Raw genomic sequence first — 26621 nt, forward strand, 5'->3', positions numbered from 1 at the left:
CTAAATTTGTTGGGAAAAAGATTCTATGCGGCTATTTAGGCTACTAATGGTTTACACACATAATAATTAATACATTTAGTAGACTAGTCATTGTAACGTTAAAAATTTAAAGAACGCCAACTTTTCATGAACACATTAATAATTTTCAAAACTTTATAAAATGTTTAGCAGATCTGATGGAAACAAAAACCATACCATACCGTTACAAAAGAGATGTGAGCCCTCTAGAGTAGAATGCATCGTCGTCACAGACAGCAGCCCACTCTCTGCTGTGTGTGTGAAGTTAAGTCCTGGTGGTGGTGTAAACTGATTACAGGTAGGGCTAGGCTAAGGTGTTTTTCGTTGAATAAATAATATGAATTGTATCTATTATTAAGTGTATGTTAGAAATGATTATACAGTTATAGTTTTGAGCTACTGACAGTCTCAAACAAACCTTTTTTACATAGTTGTAGCCCTAAAGTAGTGTGTACCTTTTCTACCGGTGCGACAGGCAGTCAGTTGTGTTTTAGTACAGCAGGTAGAAAAGGTATCTCTGTCGGCCGGAAGTAACTGTTTTTTTACATTATCAACACTTCTTTGCAGTTAGATAACATGCGTCAACCATGTTTGTGAATGGTCTTCACCACCTTAAGAATCGCAATTAACTCTAACTGCTATCTCAACTAAAAAAGATAATTCAATGACTGTTAACAATATTATCGGTCGCATTTAAGTCGATCACATTCTATTCTAATTTTGGTAGCGACAAAATCAAAAGGATCAAAAAAGCGTATAGCTGCGTTCCATACAAAATACTGCTGGAATTTTATTATTATTACTAATTTTTCTGACCCCACAACCAGCTAACTAACCATGTACCCATTGTACCATGAATTTAAGTATTAACTGGCAGGCAAAATCTTGTTGAGTCTAAAATTAGTGACATTGTTAAAGGTTTTCTTTTTACAATTTATAGGGGTTGGTCGCATCAGTACCCATAACAATGTTCGATGAAAATCGCAAAGTTTGGGTTCCTCATCTAGATGATGGATTTCAACTTGGAAAAATAGTTGACATTGGAACTGACACGATTACTGTTGAACCGTTTAAAACACCAAAAAAGGTAAGAATATTCCTTACCTGTAAAAACTTAAAAAGCAGTGTCATTTCATATTTCTTGGTACCGGTAACTTAATTATTGTTTTGTTTCAGCATGTTTCTGCTCCCTATGATCGTGTATTCCCAGCAGAAGAGGATGATTCCAAAACTGTCCAGGATAACTGTAAGTCTCTCTCTTGAACCTTTTTACGTCATTCCTACATTACGCTTTCCACGATTTGTTTCCATATTTTTCTGTTTTGGGCAGGATGGTTTGTTATTGTGCTAAAGTCTACATTTTTTCCTTTTAAATCTTTTTTCATTTGGTTTATTCTGTTTTCTTTTTGTTTTCCTGGTGGTCTTTTTACTTTCTGTAAGTAACCATAGTAACCGTAGTTAATCATGATAATTTAATAATACAACCCTCTTTCCCCCATTTCTAACTGGTATATGGTACAATAGTGTAATAGGCCTACCGTGCTCATATCCACAGCTGAATAAGATCAAATTATGCAAGCACAATCATATTCAACAAACAATGTCTGATTCTACTGATCATCAAAGAAATGTAAACACAAATAATAATTGGGAAAAACAAACTATTAATATTAATATTAAAATTGTGAACTAACACTTAAATTATTATTATTTGTGATAAAAACAATACTGTAATGTTTAATTTGTAAACTGTAGAGAAAATATGTGAAATTGCATTTGATATTGTATAGTAATCAATATCCAGGTGGTATACTGTGATTATGATAGCACCTTTTATTGATTGCGCTTCCATAGCACACAAGCTAAACTGGCGGCAAGAAATCAGTTATAATTGCTGTCCTAATTAAAGACCAATTTTAATTTTTATAGGACTATGTGAATTTTTCTTTCATTTTATGTAAATTTGCCAATCTTTATCTTCTAACTAAATAAACACTGAAAAAAGACACGAGATTCATTGGTTTGAATTAAAGCACAATCTCTTATTGCCATTACCCAAGTTTTCACTCGTTTTTATATAATATAATGGAAAGATTTGTTGTAATTTTAATCTCACTATTTTAAATTTGTTTTTGTCTGTTTGAGATAAGATATGATTGAGTACAAAGTACATTATGCACTAGAGACTGCTGTAGATCATTAGTCAATTTACCACATGGTATTCTGTAATCATATAATGACTCAAATATACACCATGGAGCAGTGAAGTATACAAATAATTTATACCTCCCTGCATCATGGAGTAATTACTCCATTAATACACATTGTGTTTGTAATAATAATAATATGTATTCTGTTTTTTCCCCAGTTTTGATTCACTGTACTTTAATTCTCATATTTAAATCTGATTATGATAAAAACTAAAAAAAAAACAATAAAAAAACTATTAAATGGTCGAGTTAAATAAATAAAATAATAATACAAATGCACTTAAAATGAATGCCTAATTCCTATTAGTGTGCTAGCTACCTTGGAAATCCTCTTGAATTCCATTTAAAATGCTTTAACAAGTAGATTGTTACTCAGTCATTGAATTCCATTTAAAATGCTTTAACAAGTAGATTGTTGCTCAGTCATTGTTATTCTGCTGGACATTGGATTGTTTACTGTAGAGTACATGTTCTGGATATTTAGTATGCTGAAAAGGGGCTGTTAAAGCAATTGGATTATGCTGAAAATGGGCTGTTAAAGCAATTGGATTCTGAAAAGGGGCTGTTAAAGCAATTGGATTGTGAAAATGGGCTCTTAAAGCAATTATTAATTAATTATTAATCTGTACACCAGTAATAAATCATTTTTAAGTCAATTTACCATCATTAAGTTACGTTTTACAAATGATTTTAACTTTATAACTATTTATAAATTTCTAATTAATATTTGATAATACTTGTAGGATGGTTTTCTTGAAACTAATACAAGTATTGACGTCAATTTTTACCAGAAAAAACTCGCCATGCATGCACATGTTAAACTAATACAAGTATTGACGTCAATTTTTACCAGAAAAAACTCGCCATGCATGCACATGTTATCAGTGAATTTTACTACCTCATGCACTTATTTCCAGTACATTATCAAGATAAAGCCAAAGATAATGAGTTTAGTGGCTTAGCTCTGTAAGCCCGGTTTGTTTAACCATTGAGGTTTAACTCAATTCTCTTTGGGTTTTTTTCATATGCTAATTTGTGTGTCACTTGCTCTTTGAAGCGGATATAACATGGGTTTGTCAAAAATAAAAAATTACCAAGCATGTCTGATGCTAATTGGTGTAATTCATCAATGGATATTAGTAGGTTTAGGGAGTTGTCAATTGATGCCTACCTATTATCTCGTACTAAAAAAAAAGTAAATAATGAAGTATTTTAAAGCAATATTTGTAACTTCACATTTGTTTGCGCTATAATGTCAATTAATACAACTGTTTTGCCGTTTGAATACCTGTTTTGTTGTAGATGAGTGAACATCTATTAACTACACACTATAACTCCACTACAATGTACAGTATGCGAATATGAAAGGTGATGATTACCAAATAGATAAGTTTAATGGTAGACACCCAAAATACATACCCCACATTTTGACCTGTTTACTTCAAACATTATTTGATTTAGGTGACAATATATTTAGTATCATGGATGATTGATGTATTCTGTGTTATGATGTATTTGTAATTAATTCTGAGTTGTCTTTGCTGCCTTTTTATTTATAATGAGTGAATGAATAATGATGTATACTCACTGTCCAGCTCGTTATTGATAATAAGAGAAGTGTAATGAATAAAGGTCATTACATATTCCTGATAAAACACCATTTCCCTTTTAAATTTTGTTGTCACAGCAACAGTCAATAGCATTATAATATTGCTTTATTTGACAAACATCTTTTGCTTGATTAAACATTTTTTTTAAATATGTTAGTATATTTCAATTTAAAAAAATTAAAAAATATTAAATACATTAACTGAATCAACAAGTGCAAACATTTCTATTATAAACAGTACGTAGAGATATAATATTTGTTACGTTAAAACTGCTGATGCTTTCCTCATTAGTGGCGGAAAATGTTTTAATAAATGGGCAGGATTTCAAATGACATTGTTGGTACCTGAATGGCTTTTCTTTACATAGGATGACATAATACCATACCTTTGAATAATAAAAGCTATTATACTACTATTTATGGTATTGCCTTACACACTGTAATCTATTAATCTGTTAACTTCTGTAACTAAGCAGGATCTTAGTTGTAATATTCATATAATTCTTGGTAGAGTGATAATAGCAAGAAGGATATGAGATTGCAATATATACTTAGTTCTATTCTGAGTGAAACTCTATCATATCTTTATGTGAATAAAAAATGAATGATTTGATTTGCCTTTTGTAACAGCAAGAATAAGGAATTTTAACTAAATAGTTACTTTTCACAATAAAAAAAAACATTTTAAAATATTATAATCAGCATTGAATGTATTTAACATTATTATTGTGTCATTTATCAATGTTATGATAGCTGCAGCTGTTTCTCTTGTATTATTATATTTGAAGTCTAACATTTATTTGATATAAAGTATAGAGATCAATTCATCATGTGGTTTTAGTGATTCTTTATCATATACTGTACCATTTAAACCAATTCATATTATTTGTTTGTAGGTGCCCTTATGTACCTCAATGAGGCTACACTACTTAACAATCTTCGTCTACGATATGCAAAAAATGAAATCTATGTAAGTAAACTTTTTGCATAAATTCATATAGTAAATGAAAATAACCTTTTTGATACTTAGTTTCAATGAAACTATGTAAAATAAGATATAACAGTCCTGAATATACTCATGAATGTAATATACTTTGTAGACTTATGTGGCAAACATCTTGATTGCTGTCAATCCTTATAAGGAGATGAAAGGACTTTATTCTACTGATGTCATCAAGAAATATATGGGAAAATCACTTGGTGTTCTACCACCACATGTATTTGCTATTGGTAAGTCTTCCTTCTTCTTTATTGTATCAAACAAAAATTTCAATACAAAAGGTAGCCAAGATATAGCCGAAGCTAATCAAGCTTGGTACCTTTTATCTTAACTAACTTAAGTGTAACACTAATGTAAGCGGAATTTCATAGCTTACGGTACAGTTACTGTAGTACACACCACCACATGTATTTGCTATTGGTAAGTGTAACACTAGTGTACAGTAGTAGAAATGGTGTTATGGATATACCAACCAAATGAATACATTATTGGATAGCACTATAAAACAGTTGTTTGTTGTCAATGTGATGTTTTTAGTAATTACTGTATAATGATGATAATGATAAATAACACTATTATTTCCCATAGCTGACAAAGCATTTCGTGAAATGTTAGTTTTGCATCAGAGTCAGTCAATAGTTGTTAGTGGTGAGTCTGGTGCTGGAAAGACTGAATCTACCAAGTATATACTAAGGTAAAAAACAGAATCCCTTTTATACATAACATTGACCAAATGTGTAATGTATACTGTTTCACTAGATTTCATGTAGTCATTCCTAAACACAACTATGCCACGTAGCTGGTATAGTTTTGAATTCACCAGAAGTCATTGAGCAGACAACCAAGATATTTACGTTTATTTATGTTTTCAGTTGGTGAAATTTGTTATTTTTCTTTAGGTATCTAACTGAATCTCATGGTCAAAGTGCTGGTGTGATTGAGCAGCAGATTCTTGCAGCTAACCCTCTACTAGAAGCCTTTGGAAATGCTAAGACAGTTAGAAACAACAACAGCAGTCGGTTTGGAAAGTTCATTGAAATACATTTTAGCAACAAGGTATACACATTTGAATAAAGCTCATAAACTAGAAATGTGATTGATATGGTAGTATTGTCCCTCTAGCAAAGTTTCCTTTTATTATATTCAGATAGAAATCTTACAGTTATGAACAACATTATTAATGATTGCTTCATCATAGTTGTTTTGTAATTATTTAGCATCAAGTTGTAGGCGGCCATGTTTCTCATTACTTGTTGGAAAAGCCAAGAGTTTGTTGGCAGAGTCCTGGTGAAAGGAACTACCATATATTCTACTACCTTTGTGCAGCAGCATCAACTCAGTTAAGAAATGCTTACAAGATTAAGACACCTGATGATTATCAGGTAAGTCTGGTGGAGAATGTACCAATAACAATAATAATAGCATCATATACAGCATTGTCTATTATAAATAATCTAATTCTCTCATTTTCAGTATATGAAAGAAGGAACGACCCAGTATTTTCTGTCCAAAGAGACAGAAAGCAAAATCAGTGAAACAAGCAAAAGCAAGCAGGTACTGTACATTTCAATGTTTTTGCTCACTTATATCATGGAAGTATACCTCCATGCTTATATATTGTACATTCCAATGTGTTTGCTCACTATATCATGGAGGTATACTTCCATGCTTATATTCAGGAAATAAATTCATAAATAAATACACTAAGTTGGTTTCAATTTTCATGGTAAACAGGAAACAAGAAGATCATTTTACAGATTTGACTTTTTACGTAATACGTTTTAATAACCAGTGATCAAAATTTTACATATATTTTTTTTACTATAAATTATATATATATTTTTTTAATATAAATAATAATAATAGACAGTATATTTTTATAAATTCATATTTATAATTCTTATATTTTTAATATCTTTCTAATGTTAATTAATGTAGTTTTACCTGTACTAAAAATATGTAGAATAGCAAAAAGTGGCTTATTTGAATTTGTATGTAAATAATTAATTGTTAATCTTAACGAATAATAATTTAGTATACAGCGAATAAATAAATAAAAATAAATCAGAGGTTGTTTTTTTTATTTTTCAGCAAAAATCAAAAGGTAGTTTGCATGACATAGTGATGGATGATTTGATTGGTTTTCAACGTGTTGAACAAGCAATGAAAAAATGTAAGATTAGTGACAATGAGAAGAATGATATTTTCCGCATTACTTGCGGCGTTCTTCATCTTGGAAACATCCAATTTGAGTCCTCAGATGGCACACAAGGTATGTTTTTTATTTCATTTCAAACATTAACATAAAAAAAACTCAAAGATAACAGAAAAAATGTTTAAAAAAAGTATAAATTAAGTGTTAATATTTTGTTCTAGGATATAAAAATGACTGTTGATGATTGTTGATTAAATAATATTGAAAAACTTGTTTCTTAACTTGAACATACTTGTAGGTTTGTTTCATGTTGTTATTTGAAAGTGGCAATATTTATTTACTCATTAAGTTATAGGACTTATATCCATAGTTATATATTTGACAATAAATGCTTGAAGCAGCGCATTCATATTCTTAATGAATTGGTATTGTTCATGGAATTATCACAAGTAACACTTTCTCATAGGTGGATGCTGTGTTTCACCAAATTCTCAAGATGCAGTTGCCATGACAGCCAAACTGTTCGGTTTAGAGAAGGATGAGCTTTGCGAATGTTTAGTGACAAGAGTGATGCAGGCTGCTAAAGGAGGCGGGAAAGGCACCATCATCAAGTAAGATTTGGTTTATAAACGCATAAATATAAACATTAATTACAATTGTATTATTTAAAGTGCTTTTTAACCATGACAAATTTTTTTAATAGGGTTCCATTAAAAGCTGAGCAGGCTTCAAATGCACGGAATGGCTTAGCAAAGTACATCTATGATCGTCTGTTTACATACATTGTGAAACGTGTCAATGACAGCTTTCCGTTCCAATCGTCGGCTCATTTCATTGGTGTATTGGACATTGCGGGATTTGAATACTTTGCCCTCAACAGTTTTGAACAGTTTTGTATCAACTACTGTAATGAGAAACTTCAACAGTTCTTTAACCTTAGAGTTCTGAAAGAGGTGTGTGTTTATTTCTTGTTGTTAATGTTTCCTAGAACTCTTTGTTTATCATAAAAGTACTTCATTTAATATTCTATATGTTTCATATTATATTCAAATGAATCGTTATATTGATTGTTTTATACATTATGATTTTTATCAATTTCTCTTATTTTTAGGAGCAAGAATTGTACGAGAAAGAAGGTCTTGGTGTAAATGCGGTCACATTTACCGACAACCAAGATTGTATAGGTAATCATATATATCCATGAATAATATTGATTTTTAATTGGATACTTTAATGTTAAATATAAATACACATTATTTTTTATTATATTTTATTTTGTAGATTTGATTGAAAGTAAAATGGGTATTCTAGAACTACTGGATGAAGAGAGCAAACTGCCACGAGCTAGTCCTAATAACTTTACGCACACAGTCCACCAGAAACACAACTCTCATTTCAGATTAGCTGTAAGTTTACTTTATTTTACTATAAAAGAAATATATTATGATTAAATAAAGATTAATAACAATAATAATGTGTAAATTATGATGAGCAAACAAATGGTATATAATTATGAAAATAGATGGTAAATACATACACATTGTTAATTAAAAACCAGATGAACAATCAGATTTCAATAATGATTAATTGAATTTCTCTTTAGATTCCAAGGAAATCCAAACTGACTGCACACCGTAATGTGCGTGATGACGAGGGATTTCTTATACGTCACTTTGCTGGTGCTGTCTGCTATCAAACGGTCAGTATTACCTCCATGTAGTTTCTTTACATTTCTATCATAGGTATTCTCTTCTTTAAATTCACAAAAACAACATTTCTTTATCTGTTATGCCATGGTGGAAAGACATCTCATGCATGGTTTTTACCCCTGTGTAGAACACATAGGAAAAGTGAAATAAACCAAAACATTTTTTCCTAACTAACAGTTCAGACATGTAAATGTATAAAAGTATAAAAAGATGTTTGAAAAGGTTTTCTCTTCTTTAAATTCACAAAAATAACATTTATTTATCTGTTATGCCATTTTCTGCATGGTTTGTAATGAAAATTGAAGCAAGAATAAATGCTGAAATCTGTTAAGTGGAAATATATGCGGCAACTTAAGTATGTTTATTAAATATGTAAATATTTATTTTAGGCTGAATTCATTGAAAAGAATAATGACGCTTTGCATTCATCACTTCAAATGTTGCTAAATGAGAGTAAAGATCCGTTTAGCAAACAATTGTTTCCAAAAGCTGACAACAAGACTAAATCAATCCAAAAACTTGCTTTTGACAGTGTTGGAAACAAGTTCAAGGTGAGTGCTTAGTACATTATACCATCAGTTTGGCTTTCAGTTCAAACAATAGCTTAATTATTATGTATTATTTGAACAAAACCTGTTTGTTTAAAGGAATTCACTGAAATTCCTCTTACAGTAATGAAATATGATGTAAAAATCTAAATATTTTAAAACTTTTTATTAATCAGTTAAAAAAATGTAGAAAAAACCCTACCATCTACTCAGCTGTTTCTGTAGCTTCTTCCTTCATTGGCATTTTTTTCTAGTATGTGTGCCTTGTAAAGTTTGATAAATAATAATAAAATAAATCATGTGGCCCTGATACCAAAAGTGAATTTGAAATAAAGATTATTTATATTTAAAACTTGTAAATTGGTGCATTCAGAAAGAAAGAAATAGGCTTATTTGACCCACTTTAAGACAATAGAACAATAAATAAAAATACAAACCTTGAAATGATGTAGGTTCAACTGAACACATTGATGGAGAAACTGAGAGGTACTGGATCATCATTTGTGAGATGTATAAAGCCAAATAACAAGCTGGTTGACAGTCTCTTTGAAGGCACTCAGATCCTTAGTCAACTTCAATGTGCTGGTTAGTAGCATTTTATATTGTCTTCTTCCATTTTTATATCCTCAACACAAAATTCATATACATATCTGTATATAATTCTTTACATTACACCATTCATGGATACGTATGTGTGCAACGTTTTGACTTGTTTTCAACAAGACAAGACTAGATGTTAGTGGTTGCTAGGAGTACTGTAGCTTCAATAAATAAAAGTAATGTTTTTGATTTTTTTTAAATTTTTGTTTAGGAATGGTTTCTGTGTTGAATCTGATGCAAGGTGGTTTCCCATCAAGAGCTTCATTTCATGATCTTTATGAAATGTACAAACGTTACATGCCTCAGAATCTGCTGAGACTTGATCCAAGATTGTTTTGTAAGGTAAGGCTTCAAAAGTTGGCAATTCCTCCCCATTCATTTGTCCATTTGCCAATCCGTCTTTTCTGCCTTCCAACAGATTTATATATGCACATGATTAACAATTTAAAATCTTTTTTAGGCTTTATTCCATGCATTGGGCCTTAGTGACCAAGACTATCGCTTTGGTGTCACTAAAGTTTTTTTCCGTTCCGGTAAATTCTATGAATTTGATCAGATGATGAAATCTGATCCTGAAAACCTGCGTGTGTTAATCAAGAAGGTACATCGATGGTTGATCTGTGCACGTTGGAGGAAAGCTCAGTGGGGAACTTTAATGGTCTTGAAATGTAAGTTTATTTACAAGAATTATTTCTTACATTATATCTTTTGCAAATATTCTTTGGTCTGATTCACATCACTAATTCTATTTGTCAACAGTAAAAAACAAGATTTTGTATCGGCGAAGAGCTCTGCTAAAGATGCAGAGTACTATACGAATGTTCTTGGCAGTTCGACGTCATAGACCACGCTACAGGGCTTTACGTCAAGTACAAACACTATATTCAGAAATTGTTAAAATGGAAGATGTTGGTAAGTGAAATTTCAAACTGTATAAGACATTTGTTTTTTAATAAATTATGATTTACAAAGAATGATATTACTTTTTTTAGCTAAGCAAATGAAAGATGATAAAGTCACGAAACAAGTTAAAAGCATTCGTACCTCACTTGATGATTTAATCAGAGGAATCAAGGTAGGGTAATTGAATTTTGTTAAAAAAGTTTTCATTTTACTAAGTTAGTTTAAAGTGGTTGAATAGGACAGACGTAATGGCACCGTAGTTGGCTGCCGATGACACGATGTGACCCTTAGGGGAGAAGAATGTTGTTGAAAAGGTGTAACATCTTAGTCCACAGCACCTTTGATCAACAATTGGCGCTTTACAAATTCGTATATATTTTTATTATTATTATTATTATTAGGTGTTTTGCACTATGAATGATTCAGTTTTCCATTATGCTTGTCTGTTAGTTTATGTGGTAAAACTAGCACATTATTTTGTTATGATTATGAATAATGTTTGTTATTATTAAAGACTACTGTTATGAAAAGACAACAGATGGACAAGTTGTATATAGATATGGCAAACAAAGTCACCAAGCAACTGAAGGAGTTAATGTCAAAGAAAAAAGCAAAAGAAGCAGAACAGATACGTCTTAAAAAACTACAAGAAGAAATGGAAAGAGAAAAGAAGAAACGGGATGAAGAAGAAAGGAAACGAAAAGCAGAAGAAGAACAGAGAGAAAAGAAGAAGAAGGAAGAAGCAGAAGCTAAAAAGAAGCAAGTTTATCACATTTATTAATTTTATGTGTTTTAACATATTTTGGTAATGTTTTTGGACCTTTGGATAGTTATTGCATAGATTTTGACTTTAAATAAATGTATTTTTTAGGAAAGAAGAAATAGAAAAGAGAAGGAAAGAAGAAGAGGCAATGAATTTGAAAGCACTCAGAGAGGAAAGAAAAAAGCTTGAAGAAGAAAAAAAGAAAATAGTCGAAGAGAAGAAGATGCTGGAAGATCTTCGTAAAAAGTTAGTTGTTCTTTCTTTTTTATCCTTACCAGGGTATTGTTATCCCTACTGTTTTATTTAATATTTAGTACAACTAGTATTTAATTACACATACAAGTAACTCAATATAATGATGAAGAACTCTCTGGGATAATACACAAATGATGAATGTTTATATTTTCATTATATTCAATGAGGGAGAACTAGTTAATCAACAAAGAATATCTATTTTGTTAATTTGTTACAGACAAGAACAAGAGCGTCTTGATTTTGAAATGGCGCAGCGACTTTCACAAGAGAGTAATTCTCAGGTTACAGTTACTGAAGAAGTTGCTCAAGTCAGGTAAGTAAATTATTAACTTGTTATTTATCTTGAAATGTCTGTGTAATATTGATACATTCAGCCTATTGAGTAAGGAATATAAAAAGAATTGGAACTATGTGATAATGCAAAAACTATGATTTAATTTTCAATTTATTTTAATTCAGAGAAGAGGTTGCGACTGCAATCCCTGCCCGCACTCCTCTTGTGCAACGGTCAGACAAAACATACGATCTATCTAAATGGAAGTATGCAGAGTTGCGGGATACTATCAACACATGTAATGGTAAGCAACTACGACATATTTTCTGTGTTTGTTGTTTAAGGAAATTATTTTATTTTCATTGGTTCAATGATGTACAATCCTTAAAATGATGATGATTTACTGATTGATTCAATAATTGAATTCCTCTGTGTTAGTTATCAATCTATTGAATTACATTCTTTACTCTACTATCCCATACTGTATAATGTGCTTTGACAACTATTCTCTTTAATTTCCATTTATGTTTTCAGCGTGTAATTTATTGATTTTTCCCTGTGGCTCTTTCGGAAAAATAATATGTATAATAAATAATGTATTTTTTGTTATAAAAAAAGATGTAGATTTGTTGAGTGCATGTCGAGAGGAATTTCATCGTCGTTTGAAAGTGTACCAGAAATGGAAGTCAAAGAACAAGAAAAACACCGCTGAACCGGAGCCAACTACAGCACGTGCTCCTGAAGCAATCCAAAATGGTAATTAGAGTTTTAATTTCATTAAAGCAGCTTTTCCTTCAATTAATTAAGATCAGTCTTGTGTCTACCAAGATAAGTATGTAAATAGAGATTATAATGTTAAGAGAGTAAATAAATTACCAGGGCTATAGAATAGTTTGATTTTTTTTTTCAAAGCGGTTGATATATTCATTAAACTGGATGATGTATAGACCTATAAATAAATGCATTCAATCTACATCATGCACTCAGTTTTTTGGCTCCTTTTTTAATGACTGCCTATTAATTATTGTATGTCACCAATATTATGCACATCATAGATAATGTTTTATCTTTATTTCTTAATAGCTTCTCCGCCACCGCCGTTACCACAAAAGAAAAAACCAGGAGACAAAATGGCCCAGCGCTACTTCCGTGTTCCATTTATGAGACCCAGCGACAAGTCCGGTGATCCCACACTCCGAAAGAAAGGGATGTGGTATGCTCATTTTGATGGAGAATTTATTGCAAGACAGATGGAATTACATCCTGATAAAGTTCCTGTATTGCTTGTTGCAGGTAAGGCTTGGAATACAAGAGAAAGACAAGCAAAACAAATCTCTCGCGTTTTTGTTGCCTCATATAAAATTGTACTTTTTATATTTACACAGTTACCATTTTCCGCCTATATTTATTCCTTAAAAAAATGATTATGCATTGCTGACCTCAACCAGAATATGTTCATGTTAATACAACATGCTGAGGCGTAGTAAATAAGATTGCTTAATGGGTTATCTGATTGGCCGATGTAATACAGCCATATTCAATTATGCCTCTCTAAATGGTGGCTCACTTTTTGAACTGTGATTGTGCTGGATTTGACCCTCTAGTTTTCCAGCATTGTACTGTATATGTCTAATTGTCTCCAATTTACCTTATAGGGAAAGACGACCTACAGATGTGTGAGCTGAGTTTATTAGAAACTGGTCTGACTAACAAGAAAAATGCTGAGATTTTAGAAAAAGAATTTGAATATGAATGGGATAAACATGGAGGTACTAACTATCTATTGATAGCAATCAACAATAAACAAGCTAGGCAAACATATGCTACTAATAAACTCCAAGGAAAATAAGTATATACTTAGTCAAAGAAAGCTCTTACTAAAAGATATTGTTTTCATACTGGGAATGAACATGAGGCTCTGTTTGTCTTGGTTCTCTGTTTTTCTCATTCATTTGTCAGCACTTCATCAGTTTATCATCAAGATGATGTAATGATTGCCCAGTATTTTACATACTGTATTTCATTTCTTTCAATTTGTACTGATGTAATTTAATTAAAATAAATAACTGTGTGTACTTCTGACAAGTAGCTTAATAGTGAAAATGTTTGTAATTATATGGAAAGTAAATAAATATTAGATTTTACGATACAATACAACCGGATAATTATAAATGGGTTCAATTTATGAACTTTGTTAGCTACGCATTTTTTGTGAGAAAATTAGAATAATTATGCAAATTATAATCTGTATGTTTCTAGATCTAAAAATGTAGAAGAAATAAGTTAGTTACATTCCAAGAATGAAATAATGTTGAGCTTTGCAATACTTGAATTGGTTGAATAATTTGACAATCATGAAATAACATTCCTTTTTACCAGTTGTTAACTTAAGTCTTTCAGCTTAGAACTTGATATATTTTCAAATAGATAGTAATAAGTAGTTGAATAAGTACAGTTGCTTGTAGATAATGTCTTTAGATTTTGCATCACATCATTCCAAGTAATTTTTGCAATCAAATATTTTATTTCATAAAATTTGTATTAATTTGAATTTTCTAATATTAACTAATAGAATACTAATATATTGTTAATGTTCTGTCGTAGCAGTTGAAATCAAAATGTTAAGAGCAGTTTATTTAAAGCTTGAAATGCTGTTGTTTTTTTGCAATACAATATTTTTGATGGATAGGCATGCATACATATGACCAAATATTAATTAAATGATATGTAATCTCTTGTTTATAGATATTTACTTTTGTTTAGTCCGGGAATGAGAACATATACATTTTTGGATATTATTTTTGTTTTAATTAGTAAAACTTAGGTGGAGGTGTAATTAATTAATCAGCGTTTAATGAAAGAAATGTACTGTATTGGGTTCTCTACACAGGTTTTGTACTTAAAGTGTAAGGTAGACAAGTTGTGTTTTGCTGTTAGATGGGCACTAAAATTTAATTTAAATCACAAAATATATCAAATTATATTAAAATTTATAATAAGTTTGTGATGAGTCTTTTTTAAGTGTTAATTGACTAATTTTTGTTTTTTTTATCTGTATTTAATTCAAGTAGATAGATTTATATAGACACATAGCTATAGGACTAGTGTATCTGTATCTGAAACTTGTGTTTTTAATACCCTCTAGGATTTTATATTGAGGATCACCTTTGACTCAGTGGCCTATTATGGAAAGGGATGAGAGAAGGTCCCTTAGTTCTAAATATTTATTAGGGCTCTGTGTTACTCAAGTGAAGTGAATCCTTTTGATTATAGGTTGCATTCTCTAAGCAATATCTAAGCATATATTTATGGCTCCATATTTCAGGGCACTGCAAATCTCTATTATAAAAGTTTGATATCTATATCCTAATAAAATGTAGTTGCATTATGATTTATAGTTGATGCTTACCTCCATGGTTGATGCTTATAGTTTGTATAGAATCTAGCATTGCTTCAAATCGTCACCTACATAGTTAATCAATTATAGCAACAACTACTATATAAACATTCAATATCAAATCTTGTTAAATATTGAAAAGATCTTCATATTTTAACACATGAAGTAATTAGACCATTTTATATTAAGTTCATGCTAAGATTAACCAGTGTTGGTGTTGCTGCAAGTCTGTTAATCAGCAACCTGAAATAATGAGACCATTTTATATTAAGTTCATGCTAAGATTAGCCAGTGTTGGTGTTGCTGCAAGTCTGTTAATCAGCAACCTGAAATAATTTGATAAAATTCTGACTGTATAATTGTCAAGATATCTAATGCATTCCAAATTAAACCAATACAATTAGCAACTGTATTAAGACGCCAACTGACCAGGCGCTCCGTAGCTTTATACTAATTTATGTAACATGCTACTGGGTTAGTATAGATATGTGATTGGTTGTTGCAATAAATTGATGCAAACGTTAATATTATAGTCATAAAAACTGTTTAAATTAATTTTGTTAACAATTGTTTCCATGCGTTTATTTTGCGCCAATGTTCAAAATTACCTTAAAAAAACAAAAAACCATTTCATATTGTTTATGTAACAGAAGCTGGCCATTTTAAGCTATACCTAAATTATTACATAAACGAAAAAAAATCAATTTTGTTTTTAGTATTTGAAAATGCAATTAAGGATCAAAGAGACATACGTTTTTTAGTGAAAATTGATTTATATTTGATTTTATGAAAAAATAAGAATTTATATAGCCTTATAGGCCTATTTAGGTCAGGACTGTTATTATAGGACACGCTCCCAAAAATAAATAATAAATAATTGGTAATAATACTTAATTGGAAATTTTGGATTTCTGTATGAATATTTTATCATATTTTTATACATCCCTGGTTTTATCGGCTTGAATTGATTAGAATGATTGATAAGCACTGCTACAGCATACGAAACGTTGTTTGACGATACTTCACATATGAATGCATATTCACCAGAATTTTCCATGATGCAATTCTATTCCATGATTTGTCAATTTTGGGGGTGTGTTTGTAACCTTTAACCTTTACACGCTTTCTCTCCTCGAGAAAGATATCTCGATCTCGCGATCTCAGCTAGCTCTCCCCAGAGCGCACATGCAATAATGCACATCGGCCACCTACAGTTTTCAGTGAGAAACATGCACATTTGCTGAGAATCTAGGGGGACTTTGCACAGTAAAGACATAGGCACATGTGCATGTTTGCTCTCCGCGAGACTGTCACTGTGAGAAGTGCACATATGCTGATTTACATATAATTATTACTCTTTCTATACCTATTCAATAAAAAGTCTGTAAAATATCGTTTTTCTGAGTGTTTATTTAAATCTCCAATTAACATTCATGTCTCTAATGATTTACACGTTATCTTCCTTGTTTTTTATGAAAAATATCGTTCTGGGGAAAAAATTGAGTAATGTTCTAAGAACGATAGGTCGTCATATTTTTTATTTCACATTCACCAACATCGTCCTTTAAACTTTCTTTTAAATTGGAAACACATAAAGTTTATATTTTTCCTATGTAAAAAAACACGAAAAGATCGTTTTTCCAGAGTTTCAACCCGATTTGACGTCGGGAAAATGGTTTCCGCGGCGATTTTTATGTGTGTACTTAATGGTGCACATATGCTGATTTTACCAAAAATGCGTTATTTTACACAAAAATTCATCATTTTGTAAAAATTTTGAGTTTCATACACAATACATTTATATACTCTCTCTTTTTAATGAAGAAAACTAAAAAAAATATCGTGTCTTTTTTGAAAAAAATGTAATAAACGCGTAATTTCTCAGACTAGAATGCACTTTTGATGATTTTTGGATTTTTTCATGACTTATAACTTGGTATGTATTTGATTAAATTGTATGAAGTATGCTTTTCTCTACTCACTTTTCAACAAAGAAAATATTCTCTTGGGTCAAAATCGATAATTTATCGTTTTTCGGCTATAATTAATTACCTTATATGTAAAGAGCGCACGTCTAAATTGAGGTCGCCCTTTCACTGGAGGCTCGTTCGTTATTATATTTTTAAAATAGTTTTATAACTGTGGTGTTGTTATTTTAATAAAGTAGATTTAATTAATAACTATGCTGATTTTTATTTATTTTTAGGAGTTGTTTGATTAAAATTCGACAATTTTATGTTGCCTTAATCGAATTTGTTAAAAATTAAACTAGTAAATAAATAAAATTAGCCGTTAGGGTTATGTCAACCCAATGTTTGTGAATGCTAAATTCCGTAATTTCTTCAAAATTACTACTTTACTTTATATGAAGCAATGCTTTGACTATATTTCTATAACATATCAAAAGGATTTAATTGAAACTGTACAAAAAAGTGACAATTTATGCGATTTTCTATACCATACAAAAAAATTTGGAACTCGAAATATCGTTTTTGTAACCTACAGAACGAAATTTAAATTTGTTTGCGGTTCAACACACATTAAGATTATCGCGTCGTTCCGCCGACGTGACGCTATATTGGCAATTAGGTTTAGAGTAATTTCGCTATCGTAAACAGATATTTTTTCTTATTTTGCTTCGATTTTATTTTAATTTGGCTGTTACACTTATTCTTTCCTTTTATTGGCGTCAGACACTGTGCATTTGTGAACCAAGGGAGATCAATTTAGTGACTTTGGCATGAGTAAATAGTGAATTATTTAGCATTATTCTGCGGACTTCAAATTCAAAAGTAGAACCCGGAAGTTCGGCGTGGATCAATTATCATAATATAAACAAACATGTAGGATGGCTTTTTTCGGTAAACGATTAAACAAATGACTAGACTATTAATATGTAGTACTTTTTATTGTATTATAATAAACAAGGGAGAGGTAGGGACCATAGTTATGTCTACACTAGGCCGAAGTTTAAGCCAGGCTAGTTAGAGGGCCTCCAGTCGTATTGTAGTAGGCCTAGATAAAAGTAGGTAGGCCTAGATAAAGTAGTCTAGGCCTAGTTTGAATGTTCAAGTACTTTAGTAATACTATCAAAGTATTCACAGCATTTAATCTGTAAAAGGCTATCTAGACTAGTTGCTAGCTAGGCGAAAATAAAATTATTATAATTATACTGCCCTTATTGTTGGATGAGGCCATCGATCAAGTTTACATTTCGTACAAGTTGTTCTGTTTTTCTGTTGTAAATTAGTATTTTCTATCAATCATCAACATTTGGTGTTGCGGCTATCAGGACATCAACCTCATTGGCTAATAAACAGCTCAATAAACAGCTCAGTGCATTTCGGCCACTGATCATGTCTGTTGTCGCATCCCTACTTTACCAACAAAAAACACATCTCTTATAGACAATCGTCAATAAAAACAATTTTCAGAAAAAAATTTACAAATTAGGTCAGCCGAAACCAAATCAAATTACTAGAAAAAAACTAAAAAATATGCATTTGATGCCCGGTAAACTGTGCCGATAGAAATGTTCATGATGTACCCTAATGTAAAGAACATAATAAATCTTCTGAAACACCATTTTAAAAGCATTACCTTCGATTTCATAAAAAGAAGACACTGTCGCATCTACCATAAATTCAAGAGTGAAACAAGGTTAACACAATACAATATTTAAAATTTTATTGATTACATCACACAGAGAGTGTTAATATTCCATTACATGGAATGCTTAAATTTGACTGGGAATTATGCAATGAACAATAAATATTTATTTAAATAAGATATAATAATAAGGATTGATTTGATTTGAATTTATTTGGAAAATCATAAAAAATACATACAAAGTAATAACATAAATTAAGGCCACAGCTCAATCTTCTCATTCGGAAAAGTAAAGAATGCAAAAAGAAATGGACAGAGCCATGTGGGGGTCATTAAAACTGAATTGGACTGGGTCATTAGATAATGAGGAAACTGGACAATTGACCAATGGGGCCTATGAAGCTAGGAGGTTGTTTTGAATACCGGCAGACTAAAAACTGTCCATTTTAGAGGATTATCAAATGATCAATGTATTAAATAAATAAAAATATTAAATAATATTAATATAAAATCCTTGTACTATAGTACATGAATTTGTTTAAAAAAACGTTAAATTCGACTACATATGTATGTTGAATTAATTGTTAGCTTTTTTAATATGACGAGACATGTTTAGCGTGTGAACGATTGTCAATCAAAAATATTAGAATTCGTGGAAGGAAATATTTGATTCACATTAAAATGAATTATATTATTTTTTTCCACTCTTGACGAAGGTGACGGGTGGCAACCATAGCCGATTTCCATTCTTCATCAGATGTTGCAGCACAATACCAATTTCCATACTGAGTGTGGTTCTTATTTAACCTTGGTTGCTTACACTTTGAGCACACAGTCACAGACATTCTTGGTTTGTACATTTTGATCGGTTTCCAATATGTCTTTAGCCAAGTACTGCTAGCCTCAGGGACTGATGGTGGTGGGTTTGCTATCTCGCCTGGAACTGGGATCGACGGTCTGTTTCCTAGAGTTGCTCGGCCGGAAGTGTTTTTTGGTTGGACAAATGTGAAAGATGGAGCGCTTGCAGGAACGTTTAAAGGTTCAAGTAGGTTATTATCAGAGACAAGTTTGGGTGTTGTTGCTGAGATGCCAGATTTCAACACTTGCCGCTCTTGCTTCTTTGATGTTCTGTTGTACCTGTTGGAAATAAATCAAACACAGTATTTAAAAACTTGAATGTATTTATTGTAGTGTAAAATAACATCAATAACAAGTTAAACTCACCACTGGATGAGTGTCGTACGATTTATCTCCATCAACTGAAGCTTAGCAAACAACATCAGGTGTCCATTTGATAGCACTTTCCGACGAATGTTTTTGTAGCCTTTGCCGATTAGCGGCCAGCACTGGAAACGTTTCCCTCCGATATATACGGTAGACGGATACTCTTCACATAGTTTTGTAATAAGGCACTCCATATATCGATTGCAGTCCGGCCATTGGGCTGGTCCGGTGTTCTGACCTAAGAAGCATCTGTTAACCTACAAAGTGAAAAACGCAGGAAACTGCCTTACTGTCGAGTGCTTTCAACACCAGGTATCACAGCAGTCGTTCTACTTTTCTTGAACCTGCCTTTTGTGAAGTAATCGTGATGCCGTGCTTTGCGCTTAATGGTTTTGTCATATGCATCCAGGTTGTTCCACAACTTTGTGACATGTCCAGCATGACTTTGACTTATCACTCCACTGTCTTCCTTAAACTGCATAAGGTAGTTTGGCATAGCCTGGAATGTTGTCCAGTCCAGTGGAATCCTCAAGTTCCTAAATTTTTTGACAAAAATATGAAAACAACATAAATAATTAGACTTTATGCATTGTATTGCAAAACAGAAACAAAATTTATGAGGTAAATAATAATAATAATAATATTTATTCGGTCATCAATGTAAAAATAACCAGGAATGAGAATAGGCTAAAGCTCAAACAGACTCTGCACTCATTCCATACAATACAAACAGTTAAGATAAAACCATAAACAAGAAAAATACAAATAAACTATACATAACATGAAATATAGTGTTTTGTTAGAGCAGCCTTAAATATTGAAATTGTTTGTGAATCGTTTACGTCATTTGGTATTTGCTCCCATAGTCTAGGAAAGGAAACAAATACAGAATTATGAAAAGTATTGCCTAGGTAGAAGCTAATAATACAAATTTAACTCACTGTCGATAAGAGCTGCTTTTCCTTCATCATTATCATTATCATCATCATCATTACCATCACCTGAAGGCAAGGGCTGCTGCTGGGGCAGCGAGGGTTCTTTAGCGTTTGAGTTTCGAGCACTTTGTTCGACTGGTTGTACAGGTACTTGACTCCGATGATTTCTCCGGTGTACTTGTTTGGGATGATAAAACTTTTGTACACTTTTTTGCCAATCACTTGCTCTGCCAGTGTGTTGAGATGGTACTGATGATGGGTGCTCCAGACTGGGTAGCAGCTAGTGCACGGTTCGTGTTCCATCGAACAAGTCCATCCATCAGGTAAGCTTGGAAATGTAAGTCGCTAGCACGCTTACCTGAGAGAAAAATAAAACATACATAATTATCAAAAAAAAATCAGTACATAGGTTTGAAGATTTAGTAGATACCAAATAAAAAGTAATACCTGGAATGAACCTGTGAAGGTGAAGATGAAACGATTCCAAAGAAGTGTGGAGCCTCTTGCGCAACGATATACTGGCATGGTAACTCCACCCTTAATCATTTCGCTGGTTTTTGTGTAGAGTGGGATGCCTTCAGGATCCTGGATGCAGGTGATGTGTTGCTCTTGGAATTTCATTTGCTATTTTAATTACAAAACATACTGCATATTCCAGTACATTTTCCACTTGAATGTTTGTCCATGGTATTTACTATGCTGAAACTTGTAGCAGCCCAACCCATCACATTCATCTTTGGTGTTTCCACCCAGCCTGCACACCTCCTTGAAGGCATCTTGGCGTACATCATCAGGACTGCACCGAGAAGTTGGTCTTAACATACTGTACTTCTATTGAACACCTGCAAAACTAAAAAACTGATATGTGATAAAAGAAAATGTTACCGTATAATGCCACTGTGCACCGTGCAGTTGTAGTAATTATGAATTATGTTTTATTAAAAACACTATACAAAGACAGCATTTAGAACATAAATTAGAGTAAATTGAATAATCTTTGTTTATTAAACAGTGTATGTATCTACTCTTTGATCCTGAGCACTTCCTTATATGCAATCAAATTATTTAAGAATCTTATCTAAATCCACAAATACAATTGATTGCCTAATTAAACGAATGCTTTAGATCAAAGAGTTGAAGCCTACACTTTATTAAACAATCATTATAAAAGTTAAATTGTTCATCTATATCAATTAGAAGGGTAGAAATGTGAACAAGGCTTTATTCTGTTTCCCATGGGAGCTTATTTTGATACAGTACACATTAGTTTTTTTATAGTTTACTATTATTTTTAGGCCTAAAATCTATTTTTTTTCCGCAAATTGCAGCCTCCCTTTTATCCGAGTCAATTAAAATGAATAAATGGCTCGATTACAGGTGAAAGCATCAAATTGTTGCAAGAAATGTATGATCATGCTGGGAGGAAGCAATATCTATATGTGGTCTCCTTCACTAAACATTTAAAATAATTTACTATAATTACCTAACCTAAACATGTCCTGCAGACCCCTCAGTCTTGCTTCTAGCTAGCTAAATCACTTTAAACTAAATTCATTCATCACAGTTCTGCAATATTACAGAGGCTAGTCTAACTAGATGGTAGTAGTAGGATTGTTGAAATATTAAATAAATTAAACTTTGAAGAATAGCTCACTTTAAACTCAATTTACTAATCTACTGTAGTATATAATATAATAATCTAATATCTCTGCATGCACACAATGTTCTGAACACAACCTTATTTTAAGTATTATGGAATCAAAATTTATTCGATTGATTAATGGATTACCTTGGGAATTACCTGAATACAGTAAATGCAACCAGTTACAATAGTTATCATCAATAATGACTTCAACACCAACCCACATAGATGAAACTGAAAGTAACAATGTAAATACAGTTGTTCAGTTCAGTAATGTGGGGGAAGTTAGTAATAACTACGTCAGAATAAACAACACAGGTACCAATAATAAAGCAGGAGTTCTCAACAGTTTTCAATCGTACGCCACATTGTAATTTACTAATAATGTTGTGTGCCAGAGATAGAATGTGAAGTCACAGGTGGGGGAACCAGCCGTGTAACAAGGGTGTTGTGTTGAATGTGTAAACCAAGCATTATAGTCAACACTCCTACTAGTAAACAAAACAGAAACAAAATATTTCATCTCATATTTGATACAACACAGTTCGTTAAGTTGTGCAGTATTATTATTTAATTTGACATTTAATTAAATAAAACACATGCATACAAAACATACGTATTGTAAACTCTTACTTTTAAACTGCAAAAGGATGTTATGATGAAGAATATCCAGAAATTTTAACAGCAACTAACTGTTGGTGGAAAATTAATGGCATATTAAAATATTAAAGTTTTCAGTTTATATTTATTAGACAACTGATAGACAAACTATATATAGATGCATATTACACAAGTACAAATAATAATTCACTGTCAATTAATAATTTATAACTTTTTTTTGTTTTTTTTTCATTTATAACAATATAAACCTTTTGTTTAGATCAGCTTTTGGAAATAATGCCCTGCTATTTTAGGGTATTTAACATTATCGTATACTCAGAGTATACATACAGAAGAGTTGGTGTTAAAAAGGAGAAAGCAGAAATAAAAATAACCTATTACAAGTAAAATAGTTTTTGCAAACTAGCTATGGTTATAACTTACCAGGTCTAAATGTGTTTGTTGTAATAATGACTGCTAAAAACCATGACTCTGAAAGAAACTCAAAGTAACTCAAACTACATGTTAATCAACATCAAAACATATGAAAATAATAAGGTAGCATGTTGTGGTGGCTTTATCATTAACTAAAATACTGCTATGTTAGGATATGCTTGGGATCATGTTCTATTTCTGCCAATTTTCTGAATAATCTATTAAGCTACAGAGAGCTAGAATTATGTTTAACCTGTCTGTGATTTGATGATCCATATTAACATCTTGAAAGGTCTTTCCTTGCATAGAAGACAAAACTACTGTTTTCATTAATTACTTTATAGAATTTTATTTTTCTTTTTTTGTAACTTAAATTAACATTTCCATTATTAAATCATTTAAAATAGTATAACATTTCATTATTAACACATGCTATGAATATAATATAGTCGACTCTCCAAATACTGGACTCTGAACTGAAAAAACCGGACACTCTCCCAATACCAGAATTGTCTTGAGGACCAGAAGACCCCAAATTCCTAAGCTTTTAACATTAAGAGAATTTTCCGAAGCATGTAGGGAAAGTTTTGTGTAACTGAGCAGACAGGTCTATTTTCAATAAGGTGATGGGACCAGGATAGCTTCATTTGCCAAGTCATGCATAACATATCGTTTGAGGGGCTTCATAAGCAGCCGCACATGTGGTTTAATCTTCTCTTTTGTTTTAATTTAGCTGACCGAGACAATCACTACATAGTTGCACGCTTATCCACTTTAGCGGACTTCCTGCTATGCGGAACAGGATGTAAACTCGTTAAAAAACACATTCCGAATACCAAACCGTTACGGAATCCAACATATTCTGCCAGGTGTCCGGTATTAGGAAAGTTGACTGTACAATAATGAATAATTTATCAACTACATATGTTATTAAACCAACACACAAACAATTAATGTTTAAACAACCACACATATTAAACGATGAGACATGTTTTGTCTAAATCAACTAACAATTACTTATTAAGGGTATGTTCAGACTCTTGACGTAAAAGTAGCATTATGTATGCAACATACATATCTTTGTGTCTGAACTAGGTTGCGGATTGTAAATGATATTGTAACACTTGCGAGAGTCAGAAAACTTCAAAGTATAAAACTAAATTGAAGGCCCCGATGATTCCTATGCCAATTATCAGTATAAATTACTTTCAATTAAGGGCTTGACTACTTCTCCCTACCATCCACAAACCGATGAATTAGTGGAAAGCTTTAATGGCACCCTTAAGTCTACGGTTTGTTCAGGATGATCCCCAGGAATGGAATAAATTGCATCCGTACCTATTATTTGCTTATAGGGAGGTACCACAGGAGTCTACTGGGTTCTCCCCACATGATACGTCCACTTCTAGGGATAGTATGACTGATAACCACATCATGGAGGGAATGAAGTTCATCAGTTTTTATATGAGAAAACAAATTTGCTATCCTGACTCTGTAGAGATAGTCAACAGAAGGCAAACACCAGTGATTCTGCTAACTTTTCTAATCAGACGATCTATTAATTCTTTATCTTTGTTAAAAGCAATTTCTCCCCATCCTGTTAAGCAATAACTCCAAACCCCACAAACAACTGACGTATAAAAGATAGTGATGGTTTTGTTACTAACATTAAAAGCATTTACATACGAGTATTCAATTTCTTACTAATATATTCTAAATATTCAGAAAAATTTAATCTATCTTTACATGATTACCATCAATAATGAATGAATAACATCAGTAGATGCCCTAAATTTAGTACGAAAATCTATTACCATTTCTTTGGTCTTAGAATAGCAGTATTAAGTTTAAGATGGTTTTTATTACAAAAACCTTACAAACCGGTCAATTTCAGCTTTATAATAACCATAGTTGTCATGTTTGACCCAGGATGGCTGTGTCATCAGCTAATTTGATAACAGGGCAATCTGGGTGATCGGACTTAAAGTCTGAAGTGAACACAGTGAATAGGAAAGGGGCTAAAACTGTGCCCTGTGGGGAACCTGTGTTACTAAACAATAATTTCATATTTAACTTCGCTGTTTAGTTTAACATATTGATATCTATGTGTCAAAAAAATTAAGTACAAGGCCATTCAACTTATTAGGTACGTTGGCATTTATCAAATTATTTGTCAACAGATGAAGGCCGATGATAGATCAAAATACATTATTCTGACACTGTGTTGGTGTTTGTACCCTCTAAATGAGAATAATGTATAACGTTCGTGTAATATTGATCCATTGCGATTGATTATTGCGATTAAAATCATCATTTATTATAATATAAGCATCAGCGTATTTGGCTTCAATGTCTAAGATAACATCATTTATTTCACAAAGGACCTCTTTTCCAAGATTAGTGTGCGGAATGTAGATGGAAGTGTTCATAATAACTGAAAATTCACATGGTAAATAATATTAGCAGAGGTGTTTTCTGAATTTGACTTAGTGTTGAAGGTAAGCCAGGAAAAACTACTGTAATAAAGCATGACGTACACCCAGTTAGACAAAAAGCTTATCCAATTCCTCAGGCTAAGTTAGGCAAAGTAAAAGAAGAGTCTCACTGTCCAAAACTGGATGGTACAGCTCGCTTTAACGTGAATTACAAAAAAGTGAATAGTTTGCATCCAATGCCACGGATAAATGAAATAATAGGCAGGGTTGGTACTAATAAATTTATAACGAAATTAGATT

The 26621-nt window shown here is 31.8% G+C and overlaps 1 protein-coding gene across 1 annotated transcript; it reads left to right on the top strand.

The window, feature by feature from the left end:
- Nucleotides 1–243: 243 nt before the first annotated feature.
- On the top strand, nt 244–16182 carry LOC144848728 (unconventional myosin-VI-like). Its single transcript, XM_078705589.1, has 28 exons — nt 244–316; nt 959–1105; nt 1195–1264; nt 4734–4807; nt 4938–5067; nt 5426–5531; nt 5737–5893; nt 6055–6219; nt 6311–6391; nt 6929–7109; nt 7459–7603; nt 7696–7945; nt 8104–8176; nt 8274–8398; nt 8596–8691; nt 9091–9252; nt 9702–9834; nt 10061–10191; nt 10310–10517; nt 10609–10761; nt 10842–10924; nt 11267–11511; nt 11624–11761; nt 11988–12083; nt 12230–12348; nt 12663–12800; nt 13128–13337; nt 13700–16182. Exons 2-28 carry the CDS (start codon nt 986–988, stop codon nt 13891–13893), a joined length of 3783 nt encoding a protein of 1260 aa, XP_078561715.1. The 5' UTR covers nt 244–316; nt 959–985; the 3' UTR covers nt 13894–16182.
- Nucleotides 16183–26621: the final 10439 nt, after the last annotated feature.

This window comes from Antedon bifida, chromosome 7, assembly GCF_963402885.1.
Source record: "Antedon bifida chromosome 7, ecAntBifi1.1, whole genome shotgun sequence".
Taxonomy (NCBI): domain Eukaryota; kingdom Metazoa; phylum Echinodermata; class Crinoidea; order Comatulida; family Antedonidae; genus Antedon; species Antedon bifida.